This window comes from Arachis ipaensis, chromosome B09 (assembly GCF_000816755.2).
Source record: "Arachis ipaensis cultivar K30076 chromosome B09, Araip1.1, whole genome shotgun sequence".
Classification (NCBI taxonomy): Eukaryota; Viridiplantae; Streptophyta; class Magnoliopsida; order Fabales; family Fabaceae; genus Arachis; species Arachis ipaensis.
The window spans coordinates 78033493-78055564 of record NC_029793.2 but is presented as its reverse complement, the minus strand read 5'-3'; the positions used below and the strand labels follow the sequence as shown (position 1 = coordinate 78055564).

The window sequence follows — 22072 nt, the reverse complement described above, 5'->3', positions numbered from 1 at the left end:
AATAATAATAATAATTTTATCCTTTCTCAAAATATCTTGTTATAATAAAAATTATATACAAATCCTAATTAATTTAAAATATCGTATTATAGAAAAATTATATAATAACCTTAATTTATCGAAATTCAAATGATAATAATGATAATTATAAAAATGAATTTAATTATTCTTAGTAAATTAGTTTCTAAAAATAAGGAGCCCCACTTGATAAAATAAATTATAACTTATTTATATTTAGATTTTTCGATAACGCAGATCGTTATAATAGCAACATGGGAGGATTTGGTTAACAAGTTTCTAACAAAATTATTTCCACCATAGAACTTGGCAAAACTGAGACATGACATTCAAACCTTCATCTAAAAAGATGGAGAGTCCCTCTATGAAGACTGGGACTGTAAACCCTTGGTAATTAGTAACTAATTAACCAATAAATTAATTATTATTTAAAAAAATAAAAAATTAAATTTTATAGTTTAATGAGATAGAAATAATTAAAATATAAATTTTAAAACCAATTTTAAAGATTTTGGCCCAAAACTAGACCAACAGACCGAACCGGTTGAACCGGACCCAAACCAGGGCCAAGGCCGATCATATAAATGGCATTTCTTTCCCCATTACATCACTCTCCAGTCTCCACACTGAAAAGATCTAGGAGGAATGCAAGCAAAGCCTCAAAACCCTTGATTTGATTTCATTTCCACGTAACTTTCAATCCGGAGCTCCGATTGACGAGACATCAGCGGCCACGCGTTTGTCTTAAAATTCTCTACAAAACTCACCGAAACTTTTGGTAAAAATCTAGTAATTTCCCACTCAGTCACTCTCTGCCTAATTTAAAAAATTTGAGGTTTTAATTTTGAGAGATTATGTGATTTTGGTGCTTTAGGATTGAATTAACCTTGGAGACTCGCTGGGTCTTGTATCAAACGATTGTTGGTAAGATGAAAAACCACTAACTCTTGTCAATTAATGATAGTTATGCACCTTAGCTTGATTTTGTGGTATTTATGTAGAATTAGAGTGAGATATATGTTTTGGAGGCAAATTTGGTGATATCGGTGACTAGAAAGCGAACCGTGAAGATTGGGTCTTTGTTCGGTGAGGTTTTGGGGCTTTGGACACTTAAAGAATAGAGATATTTATGGTGCTTCAGCATTAGGGAGAAATTGGCCAAGGTATGATTTTGGTTTCTCGTAGTTAATATATAATGTCGTATGAAAACGTAGGCTAGATGACCATAAGATAGGTTGAAGTATGTATGTATGTTAATAACTAGTAACCTTAATGAAAATGTTGATATATCTGGAAATGGGTTGATGAATAATGCCTTGGTTGATGATTAGTGAGGATAATGAATGTGAGTTGTGAATAATGATAATTTGATAAATTGTGTTTGTGAAAATTGAGAATTATTGGAATAAATGCCTAAATTGGGATATGGTATGTGGTAAAAAATATGGAGAAAATATGAAGTTGTGTTGGATGTATTTGGAGTCATTTTGAGGTGCAAAATCTTGGTTTTATAAAGGATGTTTGGTAAAATAGAGGTTTGGAAATCTTTGTAAAAAACTTAGTTTTTGACCAAACTTCGGCCGGCCATAACTCGACTTCCGGACCCTCAAACTTAACCAAACTTGTTTCATATGAAATTAGGTTTGTGTGGTTTATGTTGTTTGAAGAATGGACTAAAAATAGTTTTTAACAGAAAATTTATGCATGTCAGACGTCCAGGGTGTAAAAGTGGTTCTACACGTTTGTAACAGCTTTTTAAGAAGATATAGGGCCTGCGTATGTAGACATGTGGCTGCATACGAGGGAATTCGCTACTATTCAGAGTACTCGCGTATGCGGATGAGGGTCGCATACACGGCCATTCACCCCGTGTCCAGCATACTTGCGTACGCGAGACACCCTGTTTTGAAAAAAAAATGCTTTTTTGTGATTTTCAACCTATTTTTTAACCTTTAAACCTCTATTTTTACTCTCTATGGTCCTAGTACTTAGTTTTAATCTTGGTAAAAGGGGAGAACCTTGAGAGAGTGTTAACTTGGCGATGAAGAAAGATTTTGAGTAATGGTTTATGGTTAATAAAGTGCAGAAATGAATAAGACATAATTAATGGAAATGATGATATTGATGAGTTAGATGTGGAAAAAGCGGTAGGGCGCTAATCCCTCGATCTTTTTCCCCCACATTCTCTGTGATTGTGATGTGTTGGATGTGGGAAGGTGGTAGGGCGATAATCCCTCGATTCATTCTCCCGCATCCCTTGCGATTTTGTTGTGTGGGATGTGAGGAAGGTAGTAGGGCACTAATCCTCCGATGTTTTCTCCTCACATTCTCTCTCTGTCTGTAAGGTGGTAGGGCACTAATTTCTCAATTTATTTTCCCTGGTATATGCCTCCAGGAGAAGGTGGTAGGGCACTAATCTCTCGATGTTATGCCTCTTGGAGATGCACAGACAAGAGATGATATCCAGGTTAGCTACCGGTTGTGTCGGGTTCTAGCAAGGTAATTGACACGTGAGCTCACGACCAGTAGAAAAGGCATACATCATATGCATTTGTTTATCTTGTTTGAGTTTGCATTACTTGGGTTTGCCTATTTGATTATCTATGCTTAATTGATATATGTTTTACCTGGTGTAACTGCATCTTATTTGTGTTTTCCTTGTTTGTATTGTTTGTTTGTGCAACTGAGAGGCCCCTTGTCTGTCAAAGGAGTGACAAGGGCAGTTCCACCGTAGTTTGAAGGATTGGAGTTAGGAGAGATTGAGGTGTTAAGTTAAAATTGGACTAGAACCTAAGTACCATAGATAGTTCACCTGGTTTTTGGTTTAAAGTATCACTCTAAGTTTTTAATCTGAGTGTCAGAGTTCTAGCATTGCCCCTGGCTTTTCCAGGACCTTGTATATTATTTATATGGTCTCTATTACCATGCAGAGAACCCCCGGTTCTCATTCTATACATATGTTTTCTTTTTTAGATACAGGTCTAGAAGTACCTTACTAGGCATCTGGAGTTTCTATTGCAGGCGAAGTCGGGTTGATGTATTTTGATTTTGGGCTATGTATGTATTTCTATTTATGTTTAGACTCTCCTTTGTGTATGTTTCACTTTTGTAACTCTTAGAGGTTTGATGAAGAACTAGGGTTTTTTTGAGTATTTTGGGAGACTTTGGATTGCATATATGTATGTAAATATTATCCGGCCGACCTGGTTTCACAGGTCGAGTTAGGTGCTTGATATCCTATATCTATTGACACTCCAATAATATATATATGTGTGTGTGTGTATGTTTAGTTTTCTTCGTATACAAGTTTCCGTTTATGTGAGCGTTGTGCTTCTCGTTTTGCGACTTTTGTTTAAATTTTCCTTCAAAGCTTCTCGTTATAAATTTCTTTCAACTATTATTATGTATATATTTTATCTTAGATGTGGTTACCTTGCTAGGCATCTGGAGTTTCTATTACAGGCGAAGTCGGGTTGATGTATTTTATCCTATATATATGTGTGTGTGTATGTTTACTTTTCTTCGTATACAAGTTTCCGTTTATGTGAGCGTTGTGCTTCTCATTTTGCGATTTTTGTTTAAATTTTCCTTCAAAGCTTCTCGTTATAAATTTCTTTCAACTATTATTATGTATATATTTTATCTTAGATGTGGTAATACCACACCACCTTTGTTTTACGGCTTAAGCGTAAAGCTCTGTGCGGTAGGTGTTACATTATGGTATCAGAACAGTTCGTTCCTATAGAGCCTGAGGGATGGACTGACTATGCTTTTTGGACATACTCTATTTTCTGTGTATATGCTACTTAGGATATCTGACTGATTTGTGTAGTATACTTATTCGTGAACATCCATTTGGGACTCTAAAGGACTAAACTTGAGATATTGAGACTAATCACCTTCATAACATTTGTTTGGTGTGAACAGGGACTAAATGGCATCTCATGGATCTGGGTGAGGTACTCGGAGAGAGAATCTTATAACCAAACCGACGCGAGGACATCAAGGCAGGAACTTTGGTGCTGGTACAAGCAACGTAGGTTAATATTATAAGTCTATGACTCTTACTGACTTTCTTAAGAGTGGTCCAACTCAGTTTAATAGAAATGTTAATGCTTTGGAGGCTGATCATTGGTTTTGAAACATGGAAAGGTTTTTGCACACTCAGCGTGTTCCCAAAGTACAGTCTGTAGAGATAGTAACCCGTATGTTGAAAGGAGATGCTCAGCGTTGGTGGCAGGAGCTGTGTCATACCTTTTAGGTGGAACTAACTGATATATCTTGGGATATGTTCAAGATGGAGTTTTATGGAAAATATTTCTCACAAGAAATTTGCACTGCAAAGGAATTAGAGTTAAGGTAGTTGAAGCAGCAGGATATGTCTGTTGTTGAGTATACTAGGGAATTCAACAACTTGTGCCGTTTCTCAAAGACATGTCAAGGAAATCCAGCCGATAATGAAGAGTGGGATTGTATCCAGTATGAAAGAGGACTTAGAAGAGATATCTTTAATTACATATATCCATAAAGAATAAGGAGTTTCACTGAGTTGGAAGATTGCTCCATGAAGTGGACGCTGTTACAGGAAGGCTATGGTGAGACTGCTCCAGATGAGCCGCTGGTGCAGGTCGGATCGTCGGTTAGGAATTTTTCTCAAGAAATAGAATCGGTGTTGCAAGTATAGTCCCAACCGACAAGGCGACCCACGACCAGAGTTTAGAATAGAGATGTCACAATTTAAACTAAATTAACCGGGAGTATATTCCTGGGTCGTCTTTCCAAGGAACTAGTGACCACAAGTGCATAAGTTTGGTTGCAAAATCAAGGGGTTTTCAATAATCAAACAAACAATTAAAGGAACAAAAGAACAATCAAAATCGAAACTAATGAACAAATAAATGAATTAAAGAACTATCTATATAATATGGACATGTAAAGCTTTAAAATGATTGAAGTGTGGTTCAAAACATAAATGAAGCCTTGGCTTGGGGTGAGTTAGGGAATCCCTTCCTTGTCATAACCACAACTATGATAATTATAATGGATTAATCTTACCTAGTCAGCCCTTAACATCGAAGAGTAAGTCAAGTGAGTATAGTTGTTTTTAATCCACAAATTCTAGCTAACTTACTAATTACCTTAGTAAAAAGCTAGCGTTAGTGGAAACAAGGACAACTAACAACCCAAGAATTATCACTAAATATCGGACATTATGACTTTAATATTACATATACTCATTTCCCGAAGTCAAGGAGTGAAAATTCACTCCATAATCAAAATTGACATTTCATCAAACACATGGTAGGCATATTCTCAAGACGTGGCAAAATTGTAAAAATACTTGGAACTATGAACAACTAATGAACAAAATCTACAATGGCAACTCAACAAACATATAATAACCACTAAATATTAAATTCATTAACAAGAACTCAAAATTGCAAAACTATATATGTATTGGCAAAGTGTCTTCAACTATAGAAAAGTGTAACACAAGTGTAGTAATTATAGATAAAATCAAGAGATACTTACAATGGAAGAAAGCTCGAATCCAAGATCAAAATGGAAATTGCAACTTGTAATATAAACCCTAATAAAACCCTAAGAAAGTTGAGAGAAAAACCTAAGTAAAACTAAACTTAAAAGCTTCCTAAACTATTTAATACTACTCCTAATGGTATGGTAACATTTCCTCAAGTTTTGCCCCTTCCATATGAGTTCTAGGCCATAAGATTTGGGCCTCTAAAGCCTTCGATTCGCGAGTTACATAAATTTTTAATGAAGTCACGCGCTAGTACTTGTGCATACGCACACTCCGAAATACTTTTCTCCTTTGTTTCTTCATGTCTCCTCCCACTTGCATGCTTCTCTCCTATTCTTATCAAGCCATTCCTACCTATTACACCTGAAATCACTCATCAAAAACATCAAAGCATCGAATAGAATGCAAATGGAATAAAAATTGATTGAATTGAGCACAAAAGAGCATGTTTTCACAATTAGGCACAATTTAAGGAGAAAACAAAAAAGTATACTATTTAGATGAATAAATATAGGTTTATATGATGAAATCCACCCAATTCAATCCAAAATTTATCGTCAAATATGAATTCATTAGCCGCACAGGGCCGGACTAGGTTTATGTTTTCGATGTTGGGTACCGGGGCATATGTCCGGGGATTGTCCGCGAGAGAGAGCCACAGGTGCGGGGGGTGGCCACAATAAGATCGAGGTAAGTGTGATACCGGACTTGTAAAACGGATTTGTTCAATTTGAAATTAGAACCTCTCATTCGTCTAGGTCGCGTAACAGAGTTGGGAGTTTAGGATTGGAAATATCAAACCTAGTATTGAACTTTGGATCAAACTAGTAATTAAGACCAAGAAGAGTGCTTCCGTCTATTTTCCTTAGTATTCAAAATTTTTGTAGGTGAAAATTTTTGTTAGAGGGTAGGATGTAAACCCTGGGAAATTAGTAACTAATTAACTAATAAATTAATTATTATTTACAGAAATTAGAAAATCAAATTTTATAGTTTAATGAGGTAGAAATAATTAAAATACAAATTTTAACACGAATTTTAAAGATGTTGGCCCAAAACTGGGCCAACGGGCCGAACCAATTAAACCGGGTCAAAACTGGGCCCAAGGCCCATCATGTAGATCGCACAACTTAGCTTTCTATCCTCATTTCATCACTCTCCACGCTGAAAAGAGCTGGGAGGAATGCAAGAAAAGCCTCAAAATCCTTGATTTGATTTCATTTCCATGTAACTTTCAATTCGAAGCTCCGATTGACTAGCTGTCAGCGGCCACACGTTCGTCTCAAAATTCTCTACAAAACTCACTAAACAATTTGGTAAGAATCTAGCAATTTCTCACTCCGCTCTCTGTAACACCCCAATTACCCTAAACCTTACCTCACGTCGAAAAGCTAAGGTTAATTAGAGGTTACGACAGTTCTAAGCTCATACGTATAATATATAGAAGAATAATATAATATGTAGAAGTCCGATGAAAGATATAGCTTAAATTTTGGATTTGAAAAGCGTAAAACGTACTAACAAAACTACTAGCTTGAGGCACAAGAAACAGACAAGATATATCAAAAGATAAGTATATAATATCATAGGAAACTAGCCACAACTCGGGGAGTTTAAGCCGGCTAGCCATATACAAGTATACAGAACCATATAGAAACCTGACAGTTTAAAAATAGCTTATACAAGTTTCTCTCTCATAATACAAGCCTCTAGGCTAAACAAAATACAAAAGAGAGATGTATAAACAGATAAACCAAAAAGACTCCAAAAGAATCCAGGATCCTCCGCTTCTGTCACCATCCAAAGCAACTCACCGAGGTGGGTTACGACCTGCATATGAAAAACACAACAAAGATATGGTATGAGAACCGGAGGTTCTCAGTATGGTAACAGTGCCCAGTGATGTAGGATATAAGACCCCGGGACGCCAAAGGCAATCCTAAGCTCCATATCCATCACAAGATTCAAACTTAAGCATTCTAAAACATATAAGCATAATATAAACCTTATCATAATTAAACTGGTGATCTATCTTAAGGGAGTTCCATTCTAAACAAACACCACTATCCTACAACTTTCTCCAACCTATTGGAAGGGTGTAATATGAATTTTTATTGAAGGGAATAGCAGTAGCAGGTATACACACTATGGAGGACTCAAGCCTCAATATAACAGTATAGTAAGAACAGAATCAGTATAATAAAGAAGAAAAGAAAAATTGTGAAGGAACGACGTTAGAGACAATCCACGTTCCTCATCCAAAGACCACATCACGCGTATTCCTCTAACCGCCTATTAGTAGTTCTCATTCTTTCACTTCTTCTTGGGCCTTGATTTACCCCTATGCTTGCCATCTGTCCCTGGCTTATAACTGATTCCTCCTCCCACATATGTGGCTCTAAGGTATGATTGTTATTACTATTTTCTGCATAGGTAGCCTGGTTAACCTCAACGTGCTCTGCCTTCTTCCTATTCGTTACATTACCCCGCTCATCAACAACAACCTTGTCCTCAAGGTTGAAATCAGGATAAGTATGGCGCAGATCATCAGCACTCTCCCACGACGTGTCTGCACGCGGCCCCTGACCCCATTTGACCCGCAGTTGAAGAATCTCTTTACCATCTTTGATGACTGTTCTTGTACCCAGAATTTCTTGCGGTTCCAACAAAGGTCCCAACTCTGTTGTGCACAGAGGAAGGGGGAGATAATGGTCAACCTTCTCACCCCTAAACTTCTTTAAAGCTGATATGTGAAACACATTATGAATCTTGGCTTCAGGAGGCAGTGCCAATTTATAAGCCACGGCACTAAGCTTACGACAGATCTTAAATGGCCCGAAATAACGCATCGCCAATTTTTGATGCTTCCTCAAAGCAACTGAATGCTGTCTATAAGGTTGAAGCTTCACCAACACGAAATCACCCTCATCAAATTCCACCAAACGTCGCTGCTTATCTGCAAAGTGTTTCATGAATTGTTGGGAGCGAGCCATGTTACGCTTTAGCTGCTCTAATATCTGATCCCGTGCCAGCAGCATGTCTTGAAGAGACGGTTCATTATCTGGGCAGAATTCATACTTCACCAAGGACGGCGGTTCCCTACCATATAAGGCCTTAAAAGGAGACATCTTAATACTCTGGTGCCAAGAAGTATTATACCAAAGTTGCGCCCATGGAAGCATCTCGAGCCACTTCCTAGGAGCATCAAAGCAGAAGCAACGGAGATACATTTCCAGAGTCTTATTCAGTACCTCACTCTGACCATCCGTTTGAGGGTGGTAGGCAGAACTCATAGCCAATGTAGTGCCCTGCATCTCAAAAAGCTGCTGCCAGAATTTGCTTACAAAAACCTTATCCCTATCCGATACAATTGATTTAGGAAATCCATGAAGCTTCACAACATGCTTAACAAAAGCCTCAGCAACACTCTTACTACTAAAGTCAGGCTTGAGTGGAATGAAATGAGCAAATTTGGTGAGGCGATCAATAACAACCAAGATCCCCGAAAAGCCATTAACCGGTGGCAAAGCCACAATGAAATCCATGCATATGTCCTCCCAAACTCGAGAGGGAATTGGAAGAGGTTGCAGCAGCCCAGCGGGTAACTTGGATTCTATCTTTGCCTTTTGACAAGTGCCACAAGAGAGCACATAGCCCCTTATTTGTCGCTGCATATTCAGCCAGTAAAAAGTAGAACAAATGCGCTCCACGGTCTTGGCAATACCCGCATGACCGCCTACAGCGCTATCGTGGTATTCCTTCATGATGAGGTCAATGAGATTGCTATTTTTGGGTACCACTACTCTGTCCCGCCAGAGCAAGATGCCATTGCGATATGAATAATTCTTATCAGCTACCATGTTGTGACGGCACTGAATGATAATATCTTGAAGGAATGTATCCTTATCAATCTCTTCCTTTAGAATATTTAGCCATTCAGATTTTGGAGTGGACCAAGCCGCAAAGAAGGAACGTGATAATGCATCGGCCGCAAGATTTTCCTTACCCGGCTTATATTGTATCTCAAAGTCGTACCCCAAAAGCTTATGCAGCCACTTATGCTACTCTGGGGTGTGCAGATTCTGCTCCAAGAGGGTCTTTAAGCTCTGGTGGTCAGTACGTATGATGAACCTCTTACCCAGTAAATAATGGCGGAACTTGGCAACTGCCTCCGTAATCGCGTAGAATTCACGGGTGTAAGCTGACTGCTGCTGCATAGAGGGAGATAATTTTTTTGAAAAGTAAGCAATAGGGTGCTTCTCTTGAGCCAATACAGCCCCAATGCCCAACCCTGAAGCATCTGTCTCTAACTCAAAGGGTAACTCAAAATTAGGAAGAGCCAAAACAGGACGTGAAGAAATGGCCATCTTGAGTTGAAGGAAGGCAGATTCAGCCTCATCTTTCCAGACGAATGCATCCTTCTTGAGCAGATCGGTCAGCGGGGCAGCAATAGAGGCATACCCTTTGATGAAGCGTCGATAATAACCTGACAAGCCTAAAAACCCTCGCAGCTGCTTGAGGTTTTGAGGTTGTTTTCACTCCATAACTGCTTGCACCTTTGCATCTTCCATATGAACCCCATTTCCAGATATAGTATGGCTAAGATAATCTATCTCTGCCGAGCCGAAGGAGCACTTGGAAAGCTTGGCATAAAGCTGTTCCTGCTGTAATAGCTTCAAAACTAATTCGAGGTGGTGTAAATGCTGGTCCCACGTCGGGCTATAGATGAGAATGTCATCAAAAAATACCAGCACGAACCGCCTTAAGAATGGACGAAACACATCATTCATTAAACATTGAAATGTCGCTGGGGCATTGGTTAAGCCGAACGGCATCACCAGCCATTCATACAACCCTTGATGCGTCCGGAAGGCAGTCTTGAAACGATCCTCCGGCCTAACCAATATCTGGTGGTAACCCGAGCGTAAATCTAATTTTGAGAACACCGTCGCACCAAAAAGCTCATCTAAGAGTTCATCAACTGTGGGAATTGGGAAGCTATCCTTGATGGTGATATTATTGAGAGCACTATAATTAGTACAAAACCTCCATGTGCCATCCTTCTTCTCAACCAATAAAATTGGTGATGAAAATGGGCTCTTGCTAGGCTGGATAATTCCTTCGTGTAGCATCTCCTGAACCATTAATTCAATCTGAGCCTTCTGACTATGAGGGTATCTATAAGGTCTGGACTTCACCGGTGCGGCACCCTGAACCAACGGAATGCTATGATCATGAGTGCGTTGTGGAGGTAATCCTGATGGTGCAGCAAAAACCCCCTCATAGGTATGAAGAAGTCGCCCCAATTTAGGTTTCATAGTCACAGGGAATTGAATCTTGGGCATAGCAGCCTCCGCCACTGGTTGCACCTCAAGAGTGAAAGCCGCTGCAATGGCGTCAGTACTAACCAACCGCTTTATATGGTTAAATTGAGCTTGAGCAGGGGTCCCTGATTTTTCACCATTCACAGTTACAAACTTACCCTGGTGCAAAAATCTGAGAAAGGAAGAGTCATAATCCACTATGTGAGCTTTTAGAGTCTTTAACCAGGTAGTACCAATAACCAAGTCGCCCCCTGCAACATGTAGCACAAAGACATCCGGAATTGTCACATAGCAACCTGACAAATTAACATTTAAGGCCGGAAGGTATCCCTCCACCGGTAACACATCAAAATCACCCACCATGACCTTGACCCCTGGAGCAGGCTCAATGGGCAGATTCAAGAACTTAGCGATTCGAGGCTATATAAAGCTATCAGAGCTCCCCCCATCGATCAGTGCCGAAATTTCTAACCCATTAATTGAAGCTCTAATACGGATCATGGCCGGACCAGTGGTGCCTAGCATGGCATTACATGATAAATGGTGGCCCAAGACTTGCTGCTCTAATTGTGGTAAAATCTCCAGGTCGGGTGGCATATCTCCAGTTGATGAATCAATGTCTTCCAAATCATCGGAACCAAGTTGCAGCAACATGAACTGGCGATTTGTACACCTGTGGCTAGCTGAAAACTTCTCATCACACCAGTAGCACAAGCCTTTGTCACGTCTACTCTGAATCTCCACTGGTGATAGTTTTCGGATCGGTGTTTTGGTTGGAGTAGGAGCGTTACGCTGATTCGGTGTTGGAAGCAAGGGCGGAAGAGGACCACGATTATTTACGCGTGGTGGCGGTGCTGCCACAGTAGGAATCCCTGGACGACTAATTGAAGGGCCTGAGGTGGTACGTGGAGATGGAGAGAATTTATCCTCGTAAAGTCTGGCGAGGGCGACAGCGCGCATGAGCGACGGGGGGCACTGGGCCTTCACTTCGCGGCGAATATCGGGCGTGAGACCACTGATGAAGCAATCGCGAAGAGCCTCAGGTGGTTCAATACGTGAACGATTCGCTAGCGCCACAAATTCGGAATAATAGTCACCCACCGACCCAGATTGTTCTAGCTTGAAGAGAAGCTCCCGTGGCGATTCATAGAGAGACGGACCAAATTCAATTTCTATTACCCGCTTCAATTGATCCCACGAACGAAATTGAGCAGCACGCTGAGACATTTGAAACCAAGGAACTGCCGGTCCCGTCATATGGATCCCAGCGATACCGAGCTTCTCCTCCTCAGGTACCCGAAAAAAATCGAAGTATTGGTCCATCGAGAAGATCCAGCCAAGCGCATCTCCGCCATCGAATTTTGGTAAATCAAAATTCACCCTTCGTTGAGGAAGCCCGTATCGGGGTTGGAGATCACCCTCAGAGTTCGACCCATGCGTAAGCTCACGCGATGGAGAACGGCTACGAGTTCTGGACTGAGCGAGCTGAGCAATAGAGTGTTGAATCGCGTCAAACTTTAGATTCGTAGCCTCAGAAGTTCTGGCCCTCTCAGCTCGGTGTTCCTCCGTTACCGACTCAAGCAATTGAAAGAGTCGCTTGATGTCCGCCTCCATCCCTTTCATCCTAGTATTATCAGCCACAGCCATGGAGACAATGAAAGCACCAAATGGAAGGGTGTAATATGAATTTTTATTGAAGGGAATAGCAGTAGCAGGTATACACACTATGGAGGACTCAAGCCTCAATATAACAGTATAGTAAGAACAGAATCAGTATAATAAAGAAGAAAAGAAAAATTGTGAAGGAACGACATTAGAGACAATCCACGTTCCTCATCCAAAGACCACATTACGCGTATTCCTCTAACCGCCTATTAGTAGTTCTCATTCTTTCACTTCTTCTTGGGACTTGATTTACCCCTATACTTGCCATCTGTCCCTGGCTTATAACTGATTCCTCCTCCCACATATGTGGCTCTAAGGTATGATTGTTATTACTATTTTCTGCATAGGTAGCCTGGTTAACCTCAACGTGCTCTGCCTTCTTCCTATTCGTTACACCTATCCTCCATGCGATCCTATCGCCACCGCCTTCCAAACCTCCTCAATCCCAGTAGAAAGCACAGTTAATAACAATGCAAGTAATTCACAAGTAAAAGCATACAATGCAAGTAGATCAAGTAGGCAAATAGCCATGTTATTCAATTTGGCATACAATTACAAGTCGGCAAAGCAAACAAACAGATAGGAAATGCATATGATGAATGCCTGCCCTACTGGCTGTGATATCACATTGTCGGTTCAACTGCCAACCCGACACATCTCCATGGAGACGTCGCCCTTCGGATTTCTCATATGGGAACCCCCGAGATATAGTGCCCGGATCACTGTCCAGGTACCGGCGCCTGCTCGCCCTATAAATCTGAAGGGTTGCGAGTGGGATACTCTTGCCTCAGACCTCACATCTCAACGTAAGCGGGATTAACAACCGTCCTTACGCCGCCCCCGCTACCTCGACAGGCGGGATTAACCACCGTCCCTAGTCGAGCGCATAGCGTCTCATAAACTCAATAAAAACATTGTTTCAGTGGTTTTTAGAAAATATTTTCAATATACAGAGATCCATCATCTTAATTCGAGTCATCGACTCAACTCAACCACTGTCCATTCATAACTCAGTTTCCAATGTCAAAAGTTCATCATTCCTTATCTCATATATCACTTATCCTCCACCTAACGTCAAATCATTCTTAGCACGCTAGAAACCTAGGCTTCCGTTTTCTAATTTATCATAAAACCATGTTCTAGAACCCTTAAGTTATTTCCCATGTTCTAATACTCAAAATTAAGCCCAAAACTCTTAAAATGGTATTTTAGAAGCTTACAACCTTGTTGGGAAGGTAGTATAGTCGAAAAACAAGATGGGTGCGTACGCACAGGGGTGTGCGTATGCACAGGTGACAAAACTTTTAGAATCTGTTCCCTCGCACAACCTGTGCCAGCACCCCTAACAGACTGACCTTCCAGACGTGTGCGTCCGCACAGACCTGTGATATGTGCGCGCACAAGCTATGCTAGCGTTGCGAACAAAGCGCACTTCCCTGTCTGTACGTGCGCACAGGTGTTTGTGTCCACACAGGTCAAAATATTTGCAGGGTGTGCGACCGCACGAGGGTGTGCGCCCGCACATATCAAAAATCATGAAATTCTACAAAAGTTCAGAATTTCAGATTTTTAACACAAATTTTGCCTGATCATAACTTCCTCTAAAAAATTCCAATTTCCACAAACTTTATATCGATTTAAAGGGTTTTCAAAGATCTTTTATAAATAAATTTCAATCAATTTCGAAAATCGAGGCAAAAGTTATGATCGGACAAAGTTTATCAAAAACCCAATGTTACCAAACTTTACAATTACCACCATATCTTACCATACCGATACCAAATCATACCAAAACATCCAAAACTCCATTTTTTCATCAAAATGTACCTGTTGTATCATAATACACCAACCTTACCACATTCTCCTTCTCATTTCATTACTCTCAATTCCAAAATCAACTATATAACACTTATGATCAAAATCATCACAAAACCCACCATTTCATAAATCACAACACTACAATTATCATAAGGAACCAACTTCCAATCCATACAGTCATTCAACATCATCTCATCATTATAATTCATCACAAATCAACCTAATATTCATTAATTCATCAACATTTAACACACCAACCATCATTTTAGTTCAACCTATCTTATTGGTCACTAGCCTATGTGTCCATGAATATTATATACTACATAGAGGAAACAAAAACCATACCTTAGCCGATTCCCTTTATGCACCCAAATTCCAACTTAGCACAAAGAAGCTTCCAACCACAATCCAAGCTTTCAATTCCATTCCAATAAGCACAATTAAGTTCCAAGAGCTCCCAAAGCCACAATAATCAAACTATATACATATAAATCACCTCAAATCAATCTAGGGTTCCAAATAAAGATAAATTCACAAGGGTTTAGTGGCTCTTACCTCTTCCAACAGATTTGGATGTCAAAACCCAAGGCTAAACATGGCTTAGAGCAAACCTAAACATCCAAAATCACCAAAACTCATTTAATAAAAAAACCTATAAACCCAAAATTTTGAGGAGCAAAACTGAGTGAGATTCAAGCTTTCCTTACCAGTTTCTTATATGGGTTTTGTAGAACTCTTCACAAGGAACGCGTAGCCGCTGACGGCACACAAATCGAAGCACCGTAGCTCGAGATATCACGAAGAGAAGAGATGGGTGAATAGTGCTCTTGGGGTTTCTTTTCTTCTTCTTCTCTTCAGCAATGTGTTGGGTGTGTTTGAGTGTTATGAGTGATTGGGTTCACTAATGAACCCTTTTATGCCCAACTTGGGTCCGGTCCAACCCGTTAGCATTTTTAGCCCGTTTGTCCCAACTTCGGGCGAAACCTTTAAAATTAACACCCGATTTTCCATTCCTAACATTTTTCTATGGTTTTCGCCGGTTTTTACTTATTCTCATGTGGTATTGGGAAGGCTTGAACCGATTCAACGGGTTCAACTGTTGGTTCACGGTTTTTCACAGAAAGAACATTTTTTGACTCAGAAAAACCTACTGAGTCCGAAAATCACCTTTTAATCCTCAAATTCTCACTCTAACTTTTCAAAATCTAATTTGGGCCAATATTAATTACTTAATTAACCGGTTGATTAGTTGCGGTTCTTACATTCTCCCTACCAAATAAGAAATTTTGCCCTCAAAATTTGAATTACCTGAGAAATGCTCGGGTTAATCCTTTCGCATCTCAGACTCCAATTCCCAAGTGTGTTCTTCTACTCCTGCTTGCTCCCAAGCAACTTTAACCAATGGGACATCCTTTCCTCGCAGCTTCTTCACACTAGTGTCATCGACCCTCACTGGCGTTACTTGGAAAGTCAAGTTCTCTTCCAACTTGATCGATTTAGGCTCCAACACATGAGCTGGATCCGACGTGTACTTATGGAGTTGTGACACGTGGAATACGTCATGCAAGTTAGACAGATGAGGTGGCAAAGCGACTTGATACGCCACCGGCCTGAATCTCTTCAGAATCTCAAACGGTCCTATGTATCTTGGGTTCAACTTTTTGGTCTTGATTGCTCTTCCAATCCCAGTTGTCGGTGTAACCCTAAGGAATACGTGTTCTCCTACTTCCAACTCTTAACGGTTTCCTTCTCTAATCCGCATAACTCTTTTGTCGACTTTGAGCAGTCAAAATCCTTTCTCGTATTCTCTTAATCTTCTCAGTAGTCTCTGCTACCACATCTGGACCCAATACACTTGCTTCACCAGATTCATATCAACAAAATGGAGACTGGCACTTCCGTCCATACAAAGCCTCATACGGAGCCATCCCAATGCTCGCATGAAAGCTGTTGTTGTACGCAAACTCCACTAATGGCACGTATCGGTCCCAACTTCCGGGTTGATCTAATACACATGCTCTTAGCATATCTTCCAATGTTTGAATAGTCCTTTCCGATTGTCCATCAGTTTATGGGTGTTGTGCGGTACTGAGACATAGCTTCGTACCGAAAGCCCTTTGGAAGGCTCCCATAAACCTTGAAGTGAATCGGGGATCACGGTCTGACATTATGCTCAATGGCACACCATGCAACCTTACTATCTCTTTGATATACAATCTTGCTAACTCTTCCATAGAACAATTCACTCGAATAGGCAGAAAATGAGCCGATTCGGTTAGGCGATCCACGATCACCCGAATCGCATCAACTCCCGACCTAGTCCTCGGTAAACCGGTCACAAAATCCATAGCAATTCCTTCCCACTTCCATTAAGGAATCTCAAGTGGTTGTAGCATTCTTGACGGTTTTTGATGCTCTATCTTCACTTTCTGACAAGTCAAACACTTGGATACCACTGTAGCTACATCACCCTTCATCCCAGGCCACCAGAACATCTTCTTCAAGTCATAATACATCTTTGTGCTTCTGGGATGAATAGAAAACCCACTGTTGTGAGCCTCTGACAATAAATCTTGCCTCAAACTTCCTACATCCGGTATGCAAATTCTTCCCTTGTATCTCCATAACCCTTCATCATCCTTAGTGAATTCTTCGCGCCTCTTATCACCAACTGACTGAAATAATTGCTGAAGCCTCTGCTCATCTTGTTGAGCTCTTTGTATTTCTGATTTAAACGTGCTTGAGATTTGTAGCAGGTTCAAACAAGCTCTTCCGGCAACTTCACCAATATCCAGCTTAAGATCTACAAACTTATCCACTAGCTCTTCTTCCTTGATTCTCATCCAAGCAATTGTTAAAGATTTCTGACTCAGAGCGTCTGCTACTACGTTCGCCTTTCCAGGGTGATAACTCAACTCGAAGTCATAATCTTTGAGCAATTCCATTCACCTTCTCTGGCGCATATTTAGTTCTTTCTGATTAAAGATATACTTGAGACTCTTACGATCAGAAAAGACGCTAAACCTTACTCCGTATAAGTGGTGTCCCCAAATCTTCAATGCAAACACAATCGCCGCTAATTCCAAGTCCTGAGTGGGGTAATTCACCTCATGCGGTCTCAGCTGACGCGATGCGTAAGCCACCACGTTCCGGTGTTGCATCAACACGCAACCCAAACCCTTCAAGGAAGCGTCATAGTACACTTCAAACGGTTCATGCGATTCCGGCAAGATCAAAACAGGTGCTGAAGTTAATCTCTGTTTTAACGTCTAAAAACTCTCTTCGCACTCCGACGTCCACACAAATGGCACTTCTTTCCTTGTCAACTTTGTCATTGGTAGCGCAATCCAGGAAAATCCTTCGATAAATCTCCGGTAATATCCGGCTAAACCCAAAAAGCTCCTGACTTCCATCACAGTCGTCGGTCTTTCCCATTCCATCACCGCTTCTACCTTTGAAGGGTCTACGGCTATTCGTCCTTTGCTCACCACATGACCTAAGAACTTTACTTCTTCCTTCCAGAACTCGCACTTCGACAACTTAGCATACAACTTTTGCTCCTTTAGGATTTGCAACACAATCCTCAAGTGTTGCTCATGCTCTTTCACCGTCTTAGAATAAACTAAGATGTCATTTATGAAAACCACCACGAATTTGTCGAAAAAGGGACGAAAGACTCTGTTCATGTAATCGATGAAAACAACAGGTGCATTCGTTAACCCAAAGGACATTACCGCAAACTCGTAGTGTCCATAGCGTGTCCTAAATGCCGTCTTAGGGATATCATCTTCCTTCACTCTTATCTAATGGTAACCGGATCTCAAATCAATCTTGGAAAACACTCCTGCTCCTTGCAATTGATCCATCAAGTCATCTATCCTTGGCAGTGGGTACTTATTCTTCACAGTCACTTTATTCAATTGTCGGTAATCCACACACAATCGCATTCCTCCATCTTTCTTTTTTACCAATAAAACTGGCGCTCCCCACGGTGATACACTCGGTCAAATGAACCTCTTGTTCAGAAGCTCTTCCAACTGAGTCTTTAACTCTGCCAGCTCTATCAGAGCCATTCTATAAGGCACAATCGACACTGGTCCGACTACCGGCACCAATTCAATTGTAAATTCAATTTCCCTCTGAGGTGGAAACTCAGGGATATCTTCCGGGAACACTTCTGCAAAATCTTTAACCACTGGTATCTGATCCAAGTTCTGCGCATCACCCAACGTATTTGCAGCCAATAGAATATAACCCTGACACTCCTTCCCACTACAATGCACCATTACAGAGTTCAGGTAATACCCCATAGCTAGGACTGCCTCATTCTCTCCTTCTGGCATAAACTGAATTGTCCATTCAAAGCAATCCAACAAAATCCGGTTCTTCGACAACCAATCAAACCTCAAAATTATCTCCAGCACCACCATTGGTAAACAGATCAAATCGTGTACAAATTCTCTACCCTCAAGCTTGAAACCTACTTGTCTACAACCTGACCTAGTCATAATTGTTTGATGCGGAGTATGCACATACATATCAAAAGGTAACTTTGACACTTTTAAACCTAATTCCTCAACTTTAACAAACGAAATAAACGAATGTGAAACTCTAGTATCATACAATGCAACTAAGGGCTTATCACCAATTAGACATATACCTCTCATCAATGGATCTGCCTTGGAAGCATCCTTGGCATTCACAGCAAAGACTCGACCTTGATGCTGACTCTGGCCTGCATTCTGATTCCTCCTACGAGGGTAATCCCTCGCAATGTGGCCAGGAAACCCACACTTGAAGCAACCACCTAAACCAATCTTGCATGAGTCATAAGGGTGAAAATGTCCACAATAATTACAAGCTAAATCCGGAGAACTCTTACTCTTATTTTCTCTTCCCTTAGCATACTGAAACTGATTCTGATTGTTCTTTCTGAAGCCCCCTTGGATGAAAGTACTTGCCACGCCCTCGACTAGAGCTCCCTCCATGAGTGTCCTTGGATACCACCACGGTCTTGGCATACTCCTTCATCACTCTAGCCTTATTCACCAAGTCAGAGAAGACACGGATCTCCATAGGAGCCACAGCAGCCATAATGCTCTCCATTAAACCCCTTTGGTACTTAATGCACCTCCAGCTCTCGAAAGTCTTCGAGTCACCCTGACACACCCGAGAAAACCTACAAAGCTCTTGGAACTTGGTGTACTCAGCGACAGAAATGGAACCTTGCTTCAGCTGCATTAGCTCCATCTCCTTCGCTTCCTCTGCAGACTCAGGGAAGTATTTCTTGTAGAAAGCCGTTTGGAACACCTCCCATGGAATGTCGGCGTTCTGAAGCTGTAGCAAACGACACTCAGCTTGCCACCAGGGCTGGGCCTCTCCCGCTAGCTGATAAGCGGCAAACTCTACATATTGATTAAGAGGAACATGCTGCGCTTGTAAAGCACGCTCTATAGCCTGGAACCAGTGGTTCACTTTAGTAAAATTTGTGGATCCTCGAAAAGTTGGCGGATAAACCTTACGGAACGTTGCCAAGTTCATCGGAACTACTCCCGTGTTATCGCCATTTCCCTCAGCATTATTATTGGCATTTCCTTTGCCATTTCCATTACCATTCCCCACCGGTTGGCCTAACCTCTGAACAGCTTGCAGAGTCACAGAAGCATTCGCTTTCATGGTGTTCACTAAGTTAGCCATGGCTGCCATGAACTCGGCATGGTTATCAGCTGGTTGCTCATTCCTACTTTCCCGTGTACGTGTCCGACCTCGCACGTGAGTGGCCATTAGGGTTCCTGTCTACACCAAACAATCGATATCAAGGTGATCAATCTCAATATCAAAAGCCTAGTATTTAAATTATCCCAAACAGGCACTCACAAACAAGCATGCTATGCATATATCAAGTAGATAACCTAATAGCGTCAAAGAAAAGACTCACAGAGTATGCAATGAAGCACAATCGGTCCATCCCTCAGGCTCACGAGGACGAACCGCTTTGATACCACTAAATGTAATACCCTAATTAGCCTAAGCCTTACCTCGCGTCGTAAAGCTAAGGTTAATCAGAGGTTACGACAGTTCTAAGCTCACACGTATAATATATAGAAGAATAATATAATATCTAGAAGCCCAGTGAAAGATATAGCTCAAATTTTGGATTTGAAAAGCGCAAAATGTACTAACGAAACTACTAGCTTGAGGCACAAGAAGCAGAGAAGATATATCAAAAGATAAGTATATAATATCATAGGAAACTAGCCACAACTCACGGAGTTTAAGCCGGCTAGCCATATACAAGTATACAGAACCATATAGAAACCTGACAGTTTAAAAACAGCTTATACAAGTTTTTCTCTCATAATACAAGCCTCTAGGCTAAACAAAATACAAAAGAGAGATGTATAAATAGATAAACCAAAAAGACTCCAAAAGAATCCAGGATCCTCCGCTTCTGTCACCATCCAAAGCAACTCACCGAGGTGGATTGCGACCTGCATCTGAAAAATACAACAAAGATATGGTATGAGAACCGGAGGTTCTCAGTATGGTAACAGTGCCTAGTGATGTAGGATATAAGACCCCGGGACGCCAAAGGCAATCCTAAGCTCCATATCCATCACAAGATTCAAACTTAAGCATAATATAAACCTTATCATAATTAAACCGGGTGATCTATCTAAAGGGAGTTCCATTCTAAACAAACACCGCTGTCCTAAAGCCTTCTTCAACCTATCCTCCATGCGATCCTATCGCCACCACCTTCCGAACCTCCTCAATCCCAGTAGAAAGCACAATTAATAATAATGCAAGTAATTCACAAGTAAAAGCATACAATGCAAGTAGATCAAGTAGGCAAATAGGCATGTTATTCAATTAGGCATACAATTACAAATCGGCAAAGCAAACAAACAGATAGGAAATGCATATGATGAATGCCTACCCTACAGGCTATGATATCACATTGTCGGTTCAACTGCCAACCCGACACATCTCCATGGAGACGTCGCCCTTTGGATTTCTCATATGGGAACCCCCGAGATATAGTGCCCGGATCACTGTCCACGTACCGGCGCCTGCTCGCCCTATAAATCCGAAGGGATGCGAGCGGGATACTCTTTGTTCAGACCTCACATCTCAACATAAGCAGGATTAACCACCGTCCTTACGCCTCCGGTGCTACCTCGACAGGCGGGTTTAACCATCGTCCCTGCCGGGCGCATAACGTCTCATAAACTCAGTAAAAACATTATTTCAGTAGTTTTCAGAAAATATTTTTAGTATACAGAGATCCATCGTCTCAATTCGAGTCCTTGACTCATCTCAACCACTGTCCATTCATAAGTTCATCATTCCCTATCTCATATATCACTTATCCTCCATCCAACATCAAATCATTCTCAGCACGCTAGAAACCTTGGCCTCCGTTTTCTAATTTATCATAAAACCATGTTCTAGAACTCTTAAGTTATATCCCATGTTCTAATACTCAAAATTAAGCCCAAAACTCTTAAAATGGTGTTTTAGAAGCTTACAACCATGTTGGGAAGGCAGAATAGTTGAAAAATAAGAAAAATTTGAGAAACAAGACGTGTGCGGCCGTACAGGGGTGTGTGCGTACGCACGCCCAGGAGATTTTAAGATGGGTGCGTACGCACAGGGGTGTGCTTACGCACAGGGGTGTGCATATGCACAGGTGACAAAACGT

At 41.0% G+C, this 22072-nt stretch overlaps 1 protein-coding gene across 1 annotated transcript; it reads right to left on the bottom strand.

Moving 5' to 3' along the window:
• Nucleotides 17637-20151, bottom strand: LOC107615601. Its single transcript, XM_016317651.1, has 4 exons — nucleotides 19276-20151; nucleotides 18904-19184; nucleotides 18406-18639; nucleotides 17637-18045 (listed from the first exon to the last, which is right to left on the bottom strand). The coding sequence occupies exons 1-4, from the start codon at nucleotides 20149-20151 to the stop codon at nucleotides 17637-17639; spliced, it is 1800 nt and encodes a 599-aa protein (XP_016173137.1).